This window comes from Otolemur garnettii, unplaced genomic scaffold (assembly GCF_000181295.1).
Source record: "Otolemur garnettii isolate 467f Iridium unplaced genomic scaffold, OtoGar3 scaffold00003, whole genome shotgun sequence".
In the NCBI taxonomy this organism is placed as follows: Eukaryota; Metazoa; Chordata; class Mammalia; order Primates; family Galagidae; genus Otolemur; species Otolemur garnettii.
The window spans coordinates 7,045,683-7,061,396 of NW_003852398.1; the positions used below are offsets into that span (position 1 = coordinate 7,045,683).

Sequence of the window (15,714 nt, forward strand, 5' to 3'; positions counted from 1 at the left end):
GAGGGTCAGCTTTTTCTAGATAATGTAGGTCTTCTGATTCACCCCAGAAAAAGTGATGCGGGGCTAGAGTGGGCCGGAGAATAGGGAGGGTGGGCGGTCCCTTGGAAGCACACCTTTAGGGAAGCATTAGGTAGAGAAATAGAGTTCTTATGCTCTCGAGAAAGGGGCCAAGCAAATACATGGGAGAAAGAGCATTTTAATCTTGGTCTCGGACAGAAAAGTATGATAGAATACTGACCAAATCCAATCTGCCAGCTCATTCCAGGCACATGAATAAATGTCCCTATCCTACTGCTGAGCCTCTGAATGACGCTCAGGCAGATGGAACGACGATATCATTACAGAGAAATGGGCTGGGGATTAGGGATGCTGGCATGAGTTTCTGGCCTCATTTTTTACCTTTTTGAAATCCCCACTTCTTTGATATTCACACAGCATCATGTCGAAGAAGATTGGTATGGTGGCTTTCCGGAGCTCAGCCTCAGGGATAAGTGTCATCTCTAATATAGGTCCCACCATGCCAGGGATGAAGCAGATTTTGTTCTGGCCTGAAAGAGAAGAGGGACATGGGCACATAAAACAGGTTTGTGAGGCACAAATCCTTCCCAGCCCAGGCCTGGGCGAAGAGGAAGAGAGGTATACTAGTAAAAACAATAGTTCACGCCAGGCACCGTTCGGAACACTTTGCATATATTAACTCCTCTAAGAGGTACATGCATCACCCCAAATGAGCCCCATTATTAAGGGTAATAACACGAGCATGGGTGAAGCGTGCACTGTTTACAAGGGTTTCACCTGCATTGTCTGCGGCAAATGGGGCCATGATTGACTGTATTAGCAACGGTAAAACACAGGGACGTGGGAAATTACATCTGTCTGCGACACAAACTGCATTTCTGAGATTTGAAAAATGTGCTTCTACCAACTGTTTCAGGAAATGAGAAAAACAAAGCTGCTAAGACCCAGCTACACCAGTGGGGTCAGTGAAACCGTGAGATGAAAACATTGCTCGGGGACCAGATGAACCGCAAGTTCTTACCTTTCTGTCTCATTTCAAGGCAGTCCCTTGCATCGCCCCTTCCTTCCCTTGAGCATTCTAGCCTCACTGACCTGGTTCAAATGCCACAATCTCACCTCGCTTCCTCCACTAGAAGGCTTATGCACACACTGCTCCATTGTGAGGAATACCTGTCCATGCCTGCCCCGAATCCATACCCCTTACCAGGTGGCTTCCCTTTGATGGGTCCCACCTTAGCTCAGACACTCCTTCCTCTGGGAGAGAAGCCCCCTGCACATCCCAAACTCACCCCCAGCTAGGTCAGATTCCCCGTGTTGGCTCCTAATGTTCTGCCTTCTGACTTAATTTTGAAATGATGTCTCTACCGGTGGAATCACTTGGTTAATGTCTGCCTCCCCTGTAGAGAGCTTCATGAGAGTAGAGACCATGTCTGCCTCACCATTGTATCTAGAGCCCTGAGCATGCAGTATATTAGATGTTCTGTAAATATCTGTTAAACGAGGAAATTCATTTCTCTAGCTTCTACACTCACCTGGCTAGGTGTCTTGTAAAAGTGCAATCACAATGCCCTACTGTTGAGAAGATTGCGTCAACATGTATATGCATGTACTTAGCACAGAACCTGGCAGAACCAGTGCCCAGTGGCCAGGTAGTGTTTCCCAGCAGTCAAGGGCACCAAATCTGGGGCTAGCCTGCCTGAATTTGTAAATGGACTCTACCATCAGCTAGCTGTGTAATGGTGAGCAAGTTTGTCTTACCTCTCGGGGCCTCACTGTGCTCACCTGTAACATGGGACGGTGATAGCATTTATCTCATAGGACTGCTGTGAAGAATAAATGAATTATCACTTATTGGGTGGGCAGGACAAGGCTTGGTGCACTTTCTACAGTGTTCTATTATGGTTGGGATGTTTGGCCAAAATGAAACACAAAGGGCAGACTTGTTGAACAGAACTGAGCAAACTCCTCAGAGTATATCTCTCAGAAGTAGCAGGTAAGGAATAAAGAGGAACACTGGGGAATCGCAGAGATCTCCAGGCATGGTCAAGCAACCTCCCCGCGGAAGCTGACACTATATATTTCATCAGCTGCTGCCTCTTTCTCTTCCTGAGTTTCATAGCCCACCGTGGTTTTCTCCCGTGTCTGGATCAAAATTTGTGGTCCTCGCCTGGAGCCGAGAGCTCCTGGGGGTGCAGAAATTCAGGTGGCATGGCGTGTGGCCTGGCACAGTTCCTTTTGATTAGAGCTGAGAAAAGGAGCCGAGAGGGAAGGCAGCAAGAAAATGAATTTTCATTCAGCCTAAATGAGCCTTAATGTTGGAGTATTTCCCCAGAATTCAGATAAAAAAGGCATCATCCTAGGAATATCTTCAGTTAGTGAGAATGGAATGGTGAAGCAAGGCAGAGAGCACAGTGAAATATACTTTTCCAGGGCATCAGCTTCATTATACAATCCCTGTGTATTACACTTAAGCCTCAAGTCTTTGCTTTGGCCCAAATTAAAAACAACAACAACAATTCACTCTCTGGCGGGTTTATAGTAATTGCTAATCTTGGTTTCTGATTTCATCCTTCAAGATCCTTTAAGTCTTTTTCAAACCACAGTGGGGCTTTAAAATTCAAAGTCAAACGCAAAAGTAGGTAGAAGGTAAATGGGAAGCTGTCAGATAAGCTACCATGGAATGGAGAAATTGCTTATGCAACAAAGGCCTTTAGAATACTAGAGGGCATTGAACATGATAAAGATATATTTAATATGGTTTAAAATAGAGGGCAGACATGCTGTAGACCTGGGATTTTAAAAAATACTTCTGATCTGCATTCTTTGCAGTCAGTTGAGGAGACATTTGGCAGAATAGGGGAAGTAGAACGGGAGATGCTGATCTCTAAATACAGTGTGATCTCAATGGCCCTTACAATGCTCCTGAAAGAAATTGTATTCATTTACATAAAACATAGAATTGGACCCATCGGATATTGTGTTCAGGTAATGCAAATGTGTGTGTACGTATGCATATCTTTATATGCATAGATGTATACACACACAGAACATTACTTGTGTATTTAATTACTTGTAATTAAATACAAACTCATTTGGAAAAAAAGAGACACCTGCTGCTGTATTCAAAAAAAGGCAAGGGAGGAATTACTATAGTGGGAGGGTCTTTTTCATATAATTGAAGCTATATGTCACAGGGAACAGTGACCAATTAGAAAAGACTTTTAAAGTACTAAAAAGCCGTCAAGATAAATCCAAACACTGAATTACACAGGCGTTAGGAAAGGATCTGGTGGGAATGACGGCGCAGAGAAGAGCTTAGGTGTGTGGGAAGAAGCCTTGTGCTCTTGTGGGTGGGAAGAAGCCTTGTGCTCTTGTGGGTGGGAAGAAGCCTTGTGCTCTTGGGCCTGGTTTCTAATCTGTGCAATGACCTCATCCATTTCTCTGAGGACAGACAGTAGGATGGAATGCAAAGGGTCTGCGGCCACTATGATGACCTTGAAAGACAAAAAAGAAGGAAGGAAGACCGTTGTGAATCTTACTAAGAGTGAAGTTGGGCAAGCCACCGACCTTCTGAGGCTGACGTGGGACAGAGGGGCACTCGACTGAGAATCTTTGGAAGAGGTGTTCAACCTTTAGCCCACGGGCCACATGCAGATTATTTGAGGACTGTTTTGCTTATCTGTGGTATCATGAAGAGCATGCACGGACCTTTTTCTTTTGCTCACTGGCTCTCATTAGTGTTTTTGTTTTACTGTGTAACCCAAGACAACTCTAATTTTTCCAGTTTGCAGCAAAAAAGAAAATGGTTGGACACCCCTGCAAGGCTGGCATAGACCTGAAATGAACAGGAATGAGAGCAATTATAATTCCTTGGACTTCAGAGTAAACCTCCTGGGGACTCTGAAATAAAACTAGACTGATAATAAAAAAAAAGTCACTCATTCAGTTCAAAGGGGGAAGAAAGAATACAGATCTCTGATCCTCTCTCTTAGGCGTGGAAACCTCCTTCCTGGCCGTGCTCTGAGACAGGTAATCAATCTCTTCTCATTTTTCAGGACATGCCTGGCCCCAGCTGCCCTCCAGCGCCTGTGCAGTCTATGAACCTGACAGCCCGGGTCAGGTCCTGCCACTGCCACCCCTCGGCTGTGTGCCACTGTGCTTGTCACCTACTTTCTCTGAGCCTCTATGATCTCAACTGCAAAATGGAGGTAAGAATAATGCCTTCCTGGTAGAACTGTCGGGAAGCTTAAAAGAGTTGAGGTAAACAAAGAGCTTTGCACGGTGTCTGGCATATTAAAGAAAGCCCTGGAAGTGTTGTTGATGATGATGATGGTGGTGGTAAATACTCGGGTTCAGTCGGACGTTGGGCTGTGCATAAGGCAGCATGAAGAGACAAGGTCCAGCCTTGCAGAGCTCTGGGGCTTTTCAGGGAAATGTTCAGGCTGGTCAGTTTATTTGTTCACCTTTAGAGCAAACAGCTGAACTGGGGAAAGGCTCAGGAAGGATTTATCTTCTCTACCATGGCTGACGTTCACACCCCTCCACATCTATCCTCCGAGATGTCTGATCATGTTAATTGTTAGCGTTCCCCCAACACATCCCTTGCTCAGGCCTGTTTGGAGCCACAGTCCCTCTCCAGCCCATCCTGCATCCTCCTACCTGCCTTCCACTCCTCTGCCTAGGAGCTTTTCTCTCCCTCTGCTGGACCACACTTCCATTCTGAACCCTACCCCACACATGCCTCTGCTACAAGTAAATCCTTACTCATTCTCCAGAGCGGTGATTTTCAACCAGTGTGCCGTGGCTGTGCCCTGAGGGGATCTTAGATGTGCCTTCAAAATTATTTAAGATCATTCATTAAATTATTTTCGAAAGAAGTTCAAAGCACGGTAAACATATTCTTTTTTTTACACTTTTTTTTTTTAATCAACATAATTTAAGTGTGCCACAGAAGTTCAACTACAGGTTCAAGTGTGCCATGAGTTAAAGAAGGTTTAAAATCACTGCTCTAGAGCCACGGTATCCAATATGGAAGGTCCTAGCCATGTGTGTCCTTTGAGCATTTAAAATCTGGCTAGTCTGAATTGAAATGAGCTGTAAGTATAAACAATTCTACCAGATTTCAAAGAAGGAGTTCCAAAAAAAAAAAAAAAAGAGAAAACAAACAAACAAAAATCTCAATAACATTTTGTATTGGTTATAAATGATAATTCTTTGAAATATGGGGTTAAATAAAATACATTGTTCAAATTAATTTCATTGTTCCTTTATAATTTTTTTTAAGTAGACACTGGTGCATTTAACATTGAACAGGTGGCTCCCATTCTACTTCTAAAGGGCAGTACTACTGGGAGCTTAGGCTTCTGGGTTCTTCCCCATTGAGGCCATCCTTGGCTCACTTACTAGGGAGGACTCTGCCATGGATTCTCCGAGTGCCCCAAGTTTCTGCTCTATGGCTATTTCCCCATTGCAGCTATAATTATATGACTCTGCAATAAATATATATGTGGGTCATTATGAAAGTTTTGAGATACATAAAAATCAAGAAATGTTAATATCTGCATAGATATAAACATATGAAGCCCTCCTGGCAACACTGATAAACCAAGAGTTGAAACGTGCACAGGTGAATCAGAAAGGATGCTGTCAGCTGCTTCAGGGAAGTGAAATACATGAAACAGACCATAACACAGTCTGTCTCAAAAGTTTTACAGTGCAATGGCCACTAGTCCGTGAAGTCAGGGCTGTATCTCTACCCTGTTTTTGGTTTTAACTCCAGGTACTGGCATTTAGAGGGTGTGTTCATTTCCCATAGTTACTGTTATAAATGAACATAAATTTAGTGACTAAAAACAACACAAATATATTTTCTTATATTTCTGGAGGTCAGAAGTCTGAAAAGGGCTTCACTGGGCTAAAATCAAGGCATGGGCAGGACTGAGTTCCTTCCAGAGGGTCTAAGGAAGAATTCGTTCACTTGCCTTTTCCAGCAGCTAAGAGGACCCCTGTATTCCTTGGCTTATGGCCCCTTCCTCCAACACCAAAGCCGGCAGTGCAACATCTCCAGATCTTTCTGATCCTGATTCTCCTGCTTCCCTTTGTCACCTATAAGGACCCTGAAATTGCACTGAGCCTACCTGGAAAGGCTAAGATACTGTTACCACCTGGGGGATTCTTAGCCACACCTCCTTTGCCATCTTAGGTTGATACTCCACAGGCCCTGGGGACTAGGACATGGACAGCTTCTCCCCCAAGCCTAAGAAGCCATGCTTGCTTAATTCTCAAGTCCTGCAGTTCTGTTGCTCTCCTGGAGTGCCTGCCCCTTCCCTGTCTTTCCTTCAGCCCTGAAATGGTCCACCTTTGGTGCCTAATTTGTAAGCCATTTCCCCAAATGGGATCATCCTTATGGCCCTTCCTTATACTTCTGTCACTTGAACTCCTGCGTCCCTGTGTAACTACTCACTTTAAATACACTTATCGCCACTTTTCTCCACTGGACACCAGTGCATGGACCATGCCTTATGCTTCCCTAACTCTCTCAGCTTTCCCTGGAGCTTAGCACCGACTTGGGCATTGTGCAATGCTTAACAAGAAAAGGTCCAATTGCTCCCACAGCTCTGCCAGGAGCAACCTCCCCACACATGAGTCTAATATGCCACCACTGGACTGTGCCCTTTTTTTTTTTCTATGATGACTATTAACACAGCAGCCTGGCATTAACCCAAGTGAAGGTGGGAGGGTTAGGTGCAAAGTCATTTTAGCAAAATGTGCACTGCTTCACGCCAAGCAGAAATCAAATGCTGCGATGCTACTCTATGGGAAAAAGTCCATTATATTGGCATCATCCCAGGATCCAAAGACACAAATGACATTAACTCTTTAGTGACTGTCTTCTCAACAACATTTTGTCCTTCCCATGAAGGCCTTCCTGCTACACCTCCTCTCCCAAAACAACACACACACACATCTAGACTTTCCTCTGAAGAATTTTAAATAATCTTCAAGACTGAGATCTTAGCTATGCAATTAGCTATCTTATAATCACAGGGTTGTTCTTGATGAGAAGAAGAAGATGATGATACCGATGCATGACGACGATGTCCTGATTGCTTCTGGCATTAAAACAAAATTTAAAAAACTAACATGCATTATGATTTACTCATTATTGGTCGTCTTTGAAAAACAGTTAGTTGGCTATTTTACACCCTTGAAAAATAATTTGCATACTCTATGCAATGCAAGAACATTGAACTTGGAGTCAAGAGAAAGGCTCTTTTAGCCTCAACTCAGTCACTGATTTGGTGTTGAACTTGGAAACATCCTTGCAATTCTTTGGTCCTCATTTGGCAACATCACCTACAAAACCAGCAGTTTGAATTAGATGGTGTTTCAGTTAGAGATGTAACAGACTCAGGACTCAGCTAGCCAGCAAAAAGAGGGGAATGACTTTTGCATGGGCAATCAGCAGAATCTGCCATGGATAGCTTCTAAGTTTCACTCTGCCTTGGACATTCCATGAATAGCACTTTAAAATCACTATCATTAGCCAACGTAGTGCTCTCATTACATTGATCCCTAATGTATACAGTGTTTAGTCTTGTTTTGGATTATCAAGTTCATGTCATTAGCATGCCAGGAGAAACCAGGCTAATGTCAGCATCCCGCAGAACACAGGGTGGGGTGTGGTGGAGAACTGCCCATTTCCTCAGCTTCCACTTTCTGTTTTCTTATTCCTCAAAGAGACAGGCAAGGAGAAGGCAGTCATGGACCCAATGAGTGGAAGGCTGATGTAGCCAGGAAAACCACTTCAGGTGGATACGCCTTCCTCTTCCTCAGAAGCCAGGCCAAGAGGTGGGAGGTGGAGGGGGGAGGCAGTGACCATTTTTGCAAAGCATCCTTTACTCCTTGTTTTCTGCAGTGGACTCCTTATTCCAGTAATATTGTCTTCCTGGATTCTACCTTAGGAAACTATCTCCCATAATGAATGTAGGCTCTGTGGAGTCATCAAAAGGCTATCCAAGGAAGGCCAATAGAATAGTGTTCTTTGGATCGTTCTCAGAGTGACAAAGGAGTGGAGCATCCTGAAGGCCATGCTGGAGGCTGCACCGCCTGCTCTGGACCCCAGAGGGGCTCAGGGCCTATCCTTCCATGGCCTGATTCTTTACTTCCCCCTTGCCCTTCTAATAAATGCCTTTTCTGATTAAGGCAGCCATAGTTAATGCCTCTTTCTTGCAACCAACTCCCCAAACCTGACAGATATATCCGTTAATTGCATTAACTCATCCTAGGTATTTGTAAACAGTAAAAAGTCTGTGATGCTTCAGAGCAAACACTCTGGCCAGTGTTCTTGTCCAGTTTCTGCCTCTAATCAGCTAATGATCTGGTACGAACTCCTTCTCCTCGCTGGGCCTCAGTTTCTTCATTAGTAAAATGGTCAGTTGACTCAATCCAGTAGCTTCGAACTCTTCATAGAGGGCTTTAGGCCTCCCTCCAGAAAATCCTCAGGGGGCTATGTAGGGAACTTAAGAGCACCCATTATAATAAGCTCTGAGCCTCCCACCTCACTTCAATTAGAATAGCTCTGCTTTCATCCTATTTACTTATCGAGCATGAGATTTTTGTTTTATTGGTCCTCAGCTAAAAATAAATGTCTGAACAATGCAGGACAATATGATCTCTAAAGGGCCCTTCCAGCTCTGATGTTCTGTGATTCTAAGCAGGTAGAATATTTGGTAACATCTTTTCATTCATCAGCATAATTGGGAATGCAGAATGCCTGCCAAAATGTAATCTATATCTAAGTAAAATCTTCTGCGTGCAAAACAATGGCAATGAAGGACATTCAGAAAGAGGAAGCTGCATGAAGGGACAAAGCACAAATCCCCGTTTTACAGTTTTGGCCACACCCAGGTATAGAGCTGGGGACGGAACCCCACGGCAGCTTGACCAGTCTCTGCTATTGTAGAGCAAGAATGCACACTCAGAAGTGGACTGAATCTGGGCTCCGTCCTTTCCTTGGGCACATTCAATATTTTGACAGCTTTCAATTGGTTATCATTAATATGAGAAAATGTCTTGAAAAACATAGTTTCTTGTTTGTTTTTTTCAAACTGGAAAGTGTGACAACATAGGGCTCGTGTTTCAGCAGGACAGCAATCAGTCAGAGAGCAACAGCGACTGTGCCTCTTCTGCACCTTGCTTCAGGCCTCTCCTCCTTCCTGTAGACCTGCCCTGAGCCCAGGTGCTGGCTTCATGCTTGCACTGTGCCTCTCCACATATCCATTACAAAGCAATGGCAGGTGGACCATCGGAGAAATAGGACAGACTGAGAAAGACATGCTTTTCTAGAAAAAAACAGGGCAGAGGTAGTACCCTTCTCCCGAGGGGACATTTGGCAATGCATGCAGACAATTTTGGCTATCACAACCAGGGAGGGTGCTACTGGCATGTAAGAGGGCAGAGGCCAGGGAGACTGTTCAACACCCTCAAACACACAGGACAGCCCCCACCACAAAGAATCACTTGACCCCAAGTGTTGACAGGACCTGCTTTATAGAATTTCTGTGGGTTTAACACACCCCAGCCTTTACTCTTTTACATCGTTCGACTGAGCACTGCCCTTCAGTCCTGAGTGATACAGGCCCAGCTTTGGTGATTAAGGAGGGAGAGCAGGAAAATTAGGTTCTGTCCTGATGGGCTGGGGGGTGAGGAGAATGATAACAACTCCAACATGGGTAAAGTGGCCTCCATGCCTGCATCCCCAGTTTTTGATCTTCATAAGTACTATGTGAGAAGGTGCTATCTCCCCAACTATGGCCCAGTGATGCCAAATCCCCTTGCTTTAGGCTTCATAGTATGTAAATGTCAGGGCAAGGCTCAAGGCAGAGATATGGCAGTCTGTTCTGGGCCTGGGTCCTCAGCTCTGCCTTGCAATCCATAACCTTTCTGTTATGCCACAGGTACTCTTAGGTAGAGTGTGATGCTACCAGCAACCACAGAACCAGAGTGATAGTCTACCCACTGCGCTATGCTGCCCCCACAGTGGGTGGACCTGGCTAGAAAGGGCAAGCAACTGCTGTTTAGAAAATCTGTTGGGACTGGTAGACACAAGAGTTCTGGGAGGTAAGGAAGGTTAAATCCAAGAAATTGGCACAGCTAGTACCTGTAAGTGCCTTAACTGAGGAGGATTAAATATGCCAAGACCCAGGGATAGCAAGTTGGTATCAGAAAGTCAAGGAGGGAGTATAAAAATAAAATATTCACTACTGTTTATCCATCCATCATCCATCCATCCACCAACCATCCATCCATCCATCCATTCATCCATCCATACATCCACCAACTATCCATCCATCCACCATCCATCCATCATCCATTCATCCATCCTTTCAGCACATATTTATGGAGGAAGGTTCTGGCCCTGTACAAAGTTTGTGGTCCTTGTTCTGATGGGATCAAACCATGCTTTGAGACTTCTAGCTGTTTGATCTACAGCTAGCTACTTCCTTTTCTGAGTGTCCTGATCCATAAAAGGAGGGGGAAAATGTTCATTTTGCAAAAAGTTTTGAGTGAATGAAATAAGATTTCCGCAGCACAGGATGGACTCAGACTTTCAATCAATCTCTCCCTGGTCCCATCTCTCTCAGGAATCACTCAGGTAATCATACAACATTCCTGCAGCTCAGGGAGGCAGGAACTATTTTATGGGGTTCCTTTTTAGCTCAAAGGACCTTCTTATCTTTCAGAGATCCAATTCTCCTCCATGAGGTTGGAGGATGCTTTGTGGACCACATCACACAAGAAGCAGGATGTGGGGGGCAAGGTGGCCCACCTATCAGTAGCAAGCCTTCATGTGATGTGATGTATGAGCACTTGAGTCCCCATTGCTCTCCTGCTCCCTCTTATAAATTCCAGTTTGACTCTGTAACCCCTCAGAGGTTGAGGCTGGAGTGCAGGTGGGCCCCTCTGTCATTCTGAATATTATCAGGCACCTACAAAGGACTGAGCCACACATAATGACAGTCTCTTATTTCAAGCTCCCACCGCCGAAACCCCCATGGCCCTCTAACAGATGGTCTTCAAGAAGGAGCGTGGTGCGTGCAGATGTGTCTATCTGGGTGCGTGTGTCTACTCACCAAGCTTGTACCACATGTCACGGATGGAGAAGCCAATTAGCCGTCTCATGTCCCCATACCTAGGAGAAACAACAGCCTCTGCTTCAGGCACCGTCTCAGAGCAGCTCATAAACCCAGCCCCGCTTCTGGAAATCCAAAAATGCAACCTACTTATTCAGGATTTTATTGTACTTGGCGTGCGAGAACTGCTCCAGCTGCAGAGAATCCTGAGTGATAAAAGCCACCGCCAGATGAAAATAGTTGTTCCACAGCTGTAAATGAAAGAGTAGAGAACGGTTACGGAGAGGGCCTGAAGTGGGAAGGCATATTAAGTGCCGGGTAATGTGAATAATTTATGAAGATGGCAGAATGGAGAGGCAGAACCGGTTTAATTGTGCCCACTGCAATTTTCTCCCTGGCACTGACTCTGAAATTAACATCCTGGCCAAAGCAAAGACAATAGATAGATTTCTCTAGGCGCTGATCATGTCCACTCTCAGGCAACAGGATTTGGGGCAGGCAGAGAATTTCAGGGCTATTTTTTGCCACTGTGGGCTTTGTTTTGTTTTTTAAAATACAAATAACTTGCCCCCAGCTGGGTGCCCTAGTGAGCTGGTTCCTGCCCTGCAGTGAGAGAGGGATGAAGGATAAAGCAGTTCAGGGACGTCCTCCTTATTCCCCTGACAGCTCAGAGGACCAAGCTAAAATATTTTGCCTTTTCCTTATCTTCTGTTCAGTGGTTTCAAAGTGTGGTTCCCAGACTGATAATAGCAGCAGCATTACCCAAAACTTGTTAGAAATACAAATTGTCTGGTCCCTGCCCAGACCTACTGAGTCTGGGGGTTCAGCCTAGAAATACGTGGGTTAACAAGCACTCTGGGTAGTTCTGATGCTTGTTTGAGTTGGAACTCCCATGTGCCCACTTATATGGAGGCTTGCCATAATTGTCACATGTATGGGATCTGTTGGTGCTAAATGTGACAGACTAATACTAGAACCCACTCCTCTAGCCTGCACTCAAATAAAGCAGATAAAGGAGTCAGCACATGGCACATTCTCAAGAGTAGGCAAGTGATGGCAGCACTGATACAGGCAGCAGAACCAGAGCAATGTAGATCTAAATCCAGGCACTGCGGAGCCTCAGGGAACCTGTCTGCAAAATTGAGATGACTCTGGACCCTACTGCAGAAGGTTGTGATAACGATGACATTAAGATGATGTGTTGAAAGGGCATGAATCACAGTAAGAGCTCAAAAATACTGGTTAGTCTTATCATTGTTCTTTGCCTCATTCAAGCGATGGCCTTGATAGTGGTCCCAACTGTAGAGACTAGTCTTTAGGCACTCAAGGGCAATTGTTTGCAAGATGCCACAGAGCCCTGCAAGGGGCAGGTGGGAGATAGGCTGGCTGAGCAAGCCCACCTGCTTCGAGGCCCCTCTCAACACTCCAAAGCACCAGGATGGGTAACATTAGCTGAGAAATCATTCAGCTGTGGAGACCTTCATCTCAACTGAGATGTTCGTCAGAGTTTGCAGATGGCCAAGACCAAAAAATAGTCAACTCCACTATTGATAAAATAGTGGAGTTACTATTGTCATTAGTCATTACTGCTGCCCAGAGTATGACTTTCAAATAGGCTATGGTTCCAGTTTCAGGAAAAAGCAAAACAAACACTCCATTTTTATCATGGGGCCTCTATACATCCCTCCTTTCATTTCTCAAAACTCAATAGCTCTTTTTACTCCTGTTTTGTAGATGAAGTGACTGAGGGTTAGAGAGGTAAAGTATTTTTCCCAAGAACACTGAGCTTGTTACATACATAGCAGAGCCAGGATTTGCACCTCAGCCTTTTGGTGCAAAGCTATGGCCAGTCTTCAGCCAAGGAGCCGTCTAACAAATATTTCTTAGACATCTTCTAAGTGCCTAGGCTTTGCCATTGTGTGTTGACAGAATGTGATGACAGAGATGCCTACCCTGGAGCTTACATTTTGTTGACTGAATACTCTTGCCTTTATTTGTACTTTTACCACCCAGGGCCCCAAACGCCAAGCCACTCCTGGGGTGAACAGAGGTGACATCCTGGCTTATAACCCCCATAATGTCAACTCTTCACACACGGACCACTCCCTTCATCAAAGTCCCCCAGAAGTGTCCTATAACAAATTCCTAGAGTCAAATCCCCTTTTTCCATAGTAACCTTGCTTATCTAAACATACTCTGGAGGTTGGGTCTCCTGTCCACCCCACTGTCCCAGGGACTGGGCAGTTCTCCAGGGCCTCACTCTGGAAATGCAGAGTGAGATCCGCCTGAGAGATCTGCCTGAGATCCCCTTCTGAGATCTGCCTGTGCCCACAGTTAACACGTTCTCATGTTTAAGACCAGGACATGAAACAACAAGTCAGGGAAAGAGAAAACCACGGCCACAGGACATGGAAATGAATCTTTTTAAAGTGAAAAATCTCTGATTCCCGGGGAGTGTTTCAGAGTAATCAGGGCACAAGGGGAAACAGCTATCTGACAAATCAAACCAAACTACTGTTACTCGTAATAATTGTTTCAGAAATGCTCCCGATGCCCCTCCAAATATGGTTGAGCCTCCTCTAGCCTCTGCTCTACCTGAATGAGTCCTTCAAAAAAGTGTTTTCTAATACAACCTTTTTGGAAGGAAGTATGGAGAATCCTCAAAGAACTCAAATTAGACTTTCCACCTGATACTGCAATCCCATTACTAGGCATCTACCCAGAAGGAAAAAATTACTTTATCGTAAGGACATCTGCACTAAACTGTTTATCGCAGCTCAGTTTACAATCACCAAATCGAAACAACCTAAATGTCCATCAACCTAGGAATGGATTAATAAGCTGTGGTCTATGTATACCATGGAATACTGTTAAGCCATTAAAAAAATGGAGACTTTACATCTTTTGTATTAACCTGGATTTAGTTGGAACACATTCTTAGTAAAGTATCACAAGAATGGAGGAGCAAGAATCCAGTGTACTCAATTCTAATAGGAATCCAGTAGATGATCTAATGTATACCCGCAGGAAAGAAAAAAACTCAAATCAGTTCATGGTGGGGGGGAGAACGAGGGAGCAGGGAGAGGGGAGGAAGAGGAGGATGGGGATTATGGTGAATGGGACGCCTCTTGGGGGCGTGACACAATTATAAGAGGGACTTTGCCTAACGAACCCAAACAGTGTAACCCAATTCTTTGTACCCTCAATGAACCTGAAACAATAAATTAAAAAAATTCAAAAAAGAAATGTTTTCTCTGTCATCCCATTCCTCATTTTCTTTTTTAAATTGAGGTATAATTCACATACCATAAAATTCCCTTTTTAAAGTACACAATTGAGTGATTTTTAGTATCTTCGCAAGGTGGCTTCACCATCAACACTTTGTAATTTCGGAACATTTTCATCACCCTAGAAAGAAATCCTCTACTCCCTTCTCCCCCGCACCCCCTGGCCAGTCCCTGGTACCACTAATGTACCATACTATCTGTCTCTGTGCATTTGCCTATTCTGACACTCCATATTAATTAATTCATACACTATGTGACCTTTCAGGCATGACTGTTAAAATTTAGCATCAAGTTTTCAAAGTTCATCCATGTTGTAGTATCAGTACATCATTTTATTATTGTCAAAGAATATTCCATTGTGTGGAGATATCTATATCTCCACGTGTGTATATATAAATATATATATATTGTTATCCATTCACACAATGATGGGCATTTGGGCTGTTTCCACATTTGGCTATCATAAATAATGCTCTCTGAAGACTTTTGTACAAGTTTTTGTATAAATATGTTTCCAATTTTTATGGGTATATATCTGGGAGTAGATATGTTGTTTTCTCTGGGGGGGTTGAGGAAAAGATCCCCTCTTGGAAAATCGTTGTGGGCCCTGAGGTCATAGCTGTGCCTCATCTTAGTGGATCAGAAATGGCGCATCTAAGTCCCTCAGCCCCTGCCCAGTTCTGCCTGCGGAGCACTCTGGGGTGACTTTTGGAACTAAGAGGAAGTTGTCAGCACTGGCTCTGTGCAATGCCCTGAGAGGTGAGCAGTGGCCACAGCAAGATACTGCTGGACACTCTGAATGCCTTTGTCCCAAACTTTCCTTGACTCTCATTTCTAAAGACTTAGGACCAAATGCATTAAGCTGGCTTTGAAGGCCTCATATGATTTCCTTAGATTCCAGTGTTTTCTCCTTCAAGAGACTGCCCGTTCTGGGTCTGCTCAGACTCCATGGAGGCCATAGGAGTATGTTGGTCTCTGTGGCTTTGATCACAGCTGCCTCATACCTGAAATATCTGTGTCCTGTTCTTCCATCAAAACCCAATTCCAGATCCACGTCCTTTGTGATGCTTTCCCAGACTGCAGAGCACACAATGAGTTTGCCTGATTTTTCCCAACTTGAGGAACACTTACTGTGTGTGTGCCACCACAGATTTCAGCACACTGCTCTGCACCCGGCTCTGTGCTCCATTCCCTTCCCACTAATCATCAGCTGGCAGTTAGCAGCACACACATCAGTGTCTTACACATACCATTCAGCGGTTAGGAGCACACAC

General features: G+C 44.5%; 1 protein-coding gene across 1 annotated transcript in view; it reads right to left on the minus strand.

Moving 5' to 3' along the window:
• Nucleotides 1–15,714, minus strand: part of DOCK2 (dedicator of cytokinesis 2) — a 430,752-nt gene that overhangs the window by 65,072 nt on the left and 349,966 nt on the right. Inside the window, exons 31-33 of the mRNA XM_023515279.1 lie at nucleotides 11,304–11,404; nucleotides 11,154–11,212; nucleotides 400–548 (exon numbers count right to left, since the gene is read on the minus strand). Coding sequence (XP_023371047.1) covers nucleotides 400–548; nucleotides 11,154–11,212; nucleotides 11,304–11,404 — 309 coding nt within the window. The remainder of the gene's footprint in view (nucleotides 1–399; nucleotides 549–11,153; nucleotides 11,213–11,303; nucleotides 11,405–15,714) is intronic.